The 1,774-nt window shown below is 42.2% G+C and overlaps 1 protein-coding gene across 3 annotated transcripts in view; it reads right to left on the bottom strand.

Annotated features, from left to right (window-relative positions):
- Positions 1-1,774, bottom strand: part of LOC109462535 — a 25,699-nt gene that overhangs the window by 3,047 nt on the left and 20,878 nt on the right. The window contains exons 15-16 of one of the 3 annotated variants that reach the window (XM_019759089.1): positions 1,151-1,489; positions 46-178 (exon numbers count right to left, since the gene is read on the bottom strand). The exons of the other annotated variants lie outside the window; for them this stretch is intronic. Coding sequence (XP_019614648.1) covers positions 46-178; positions 1,151-1,489 — 472 coding nt within the window. The remainder of the gene's footprint in view (positions 1-45; positions 179-1,150; positions 1,490-1,774) is intronic. 3 annotated transcript variants of the gene reach the window in all.

The raw sequence follows: 1,774 nt of genomic DNA, 5'->3' as shown, positions 1-1,774 counted from the left end.
TTCATTATATATATATCATGTATTGTATTTCAATCTTTGACATACCTTGCCACGTGCTTCAGGAAGGCCGTCCGTACCCATTTTGGAACTGGTCCCTTCTTGTCGTGGATGATGATGATGAACAGCGTCGTCAGCATGAAGAGTGCCATCAGAGCCATGCACACAATAATCAGCAAAGCTGGAAGAGAAGGAAAAAAAACTTCTAACATTCCACGGCCTCATAAACATTTTACCTCTAAAGACAATGTCAAACTTTAACGAATTTGGCCCCCGAACACCAGCCGAACGCCCCTAAACCATGGTTGGGAGTAGGTTGGCTGGTGTTCGGTGATGTTGGCTACAATTCGGCTGCGCAAGCCAGACGTTTCATAAGGCCATGTTGATTTGATTATATGGATGACATCCTCCGGGAGCCCCAAAACTGATGCGCGCGTGCGAATAAAAAAAACATTTTTGCAAAAAATAAGTTCTTTTGATTATGAAATCTACGTCGTCATGAGGGTTGAGCAAATGGCACAGAATATGGTTTGGCAAATAATCTAGTCTTCAAGTTCATTTCTTTACAATTTCGTCTTTTTTCGTTTGATTTTGGCATTCTACGACATTGGTATAGTTTTTATTATTTTTTTTTGTAACTTTATGTATATTTTTGCTCATTTTGCAACTGTTTTGTACGATTTACAGTATGGTTGAAAACTTTTTTTTTTTGGAAACGGCCTTGGAAACGGCCGAAAATTCCGAAAATTCATGCGCGCGCGGATGTCACCCATATAATCAAATCAACATGGCCTAATGTTTGAAACATTGCGGATTTGTCGAGAGGCCTAAACATAGTCGGTCAAAGATTCGGGTGTGAATCGGCAGTTTTCGAGGTGTGTTTTGGGTCGAATCTGACTCATATCGTATGTAAAAGTAGGCGTGGCCTAAATCTGGTCAGACAGCTATCAAACCTTATCAATAAGCCGAACTGTTGGTGTTCGCATGTCCGTGGCCAGAGGAGGAGGCTAGGTCCAAGGGTTCCGAAGAACTTTGACGTTCGCTCGTCTTTTAGACGGTGGAAAGAACCTCATACACAACTTATTTAAAAAACATGCTAAGGATATGGTGCTCGGGAGCAAAGTCGATCCTAAATGTGTGATAAGGGGATTACCAATAAATGGCAGGCTATTGGAAACTGGCAGGAAACTTGTGACCACCACCAGCGACACCACCATGGACAGCAGTAAGGTGACGCCGAATCCAATCCTGTCGCCTTTATCAATAGGCATGATGAAGGTGATGATCATGAGGATGATCAGGATGAGACAGGGAGAGATGGTTGTGGAGTAGTGATAGGTGGGATCTCGTTTGAGCCTCATGGTCAGGCAGGCTGTGTTGTTGGCAGCTGAAAGAGTCGTTTTGCCACTCCACTCTCCTGTTTTAATGTCGGCCTCGTTGCTTTGGCAGGTCAGGAAGTTGCGGTCCTTATGCGTTGTTGAGCTGGAACAGTCTTGAGAAGAAAATAAAAAAAAAACAGAGATGTACTATTTGCCATATTTGGTATATTTAACAATCGCCTGTTTCACGGTAGTAGAATCTTAACAACACATTTGACGTCGTGGCGTGGCTGTATCATTTTTTTCTTCCAAGGTATCTTCGTAAGTAAGATATTGAAGAATACATGGAATAAAGTTTAATACTTCTGATTGAAAGAGATCGCGGCTGCAAAATAATTCGAAAATTTTAATTGCTTAATGTGCCTTGAGTAGATGGCAAGGTGGACCCTGCTACAGTA

Source organism: Branchiostoma belcheri, unplaced genomic scaffold (assembly GCF_001625305.1).
Source record: "Branchiostoma belcheri isolate BF01 breed outbred unplaced genomic scaffold, Haploidv18h27 scaffold118, whole genome shotgun sequence".
NCBI classification, from domain to species: domain Eukaryota; kingdom Metazoa; phylum Chordata; class Leptocardii; order Amphioxiformes; family Branchiostomatidae; genus Branchiostoma; species Branchiostoma belcheri.
This window is presented reverse-complemented; position numbering and strand designations above follow the sequence as displayed.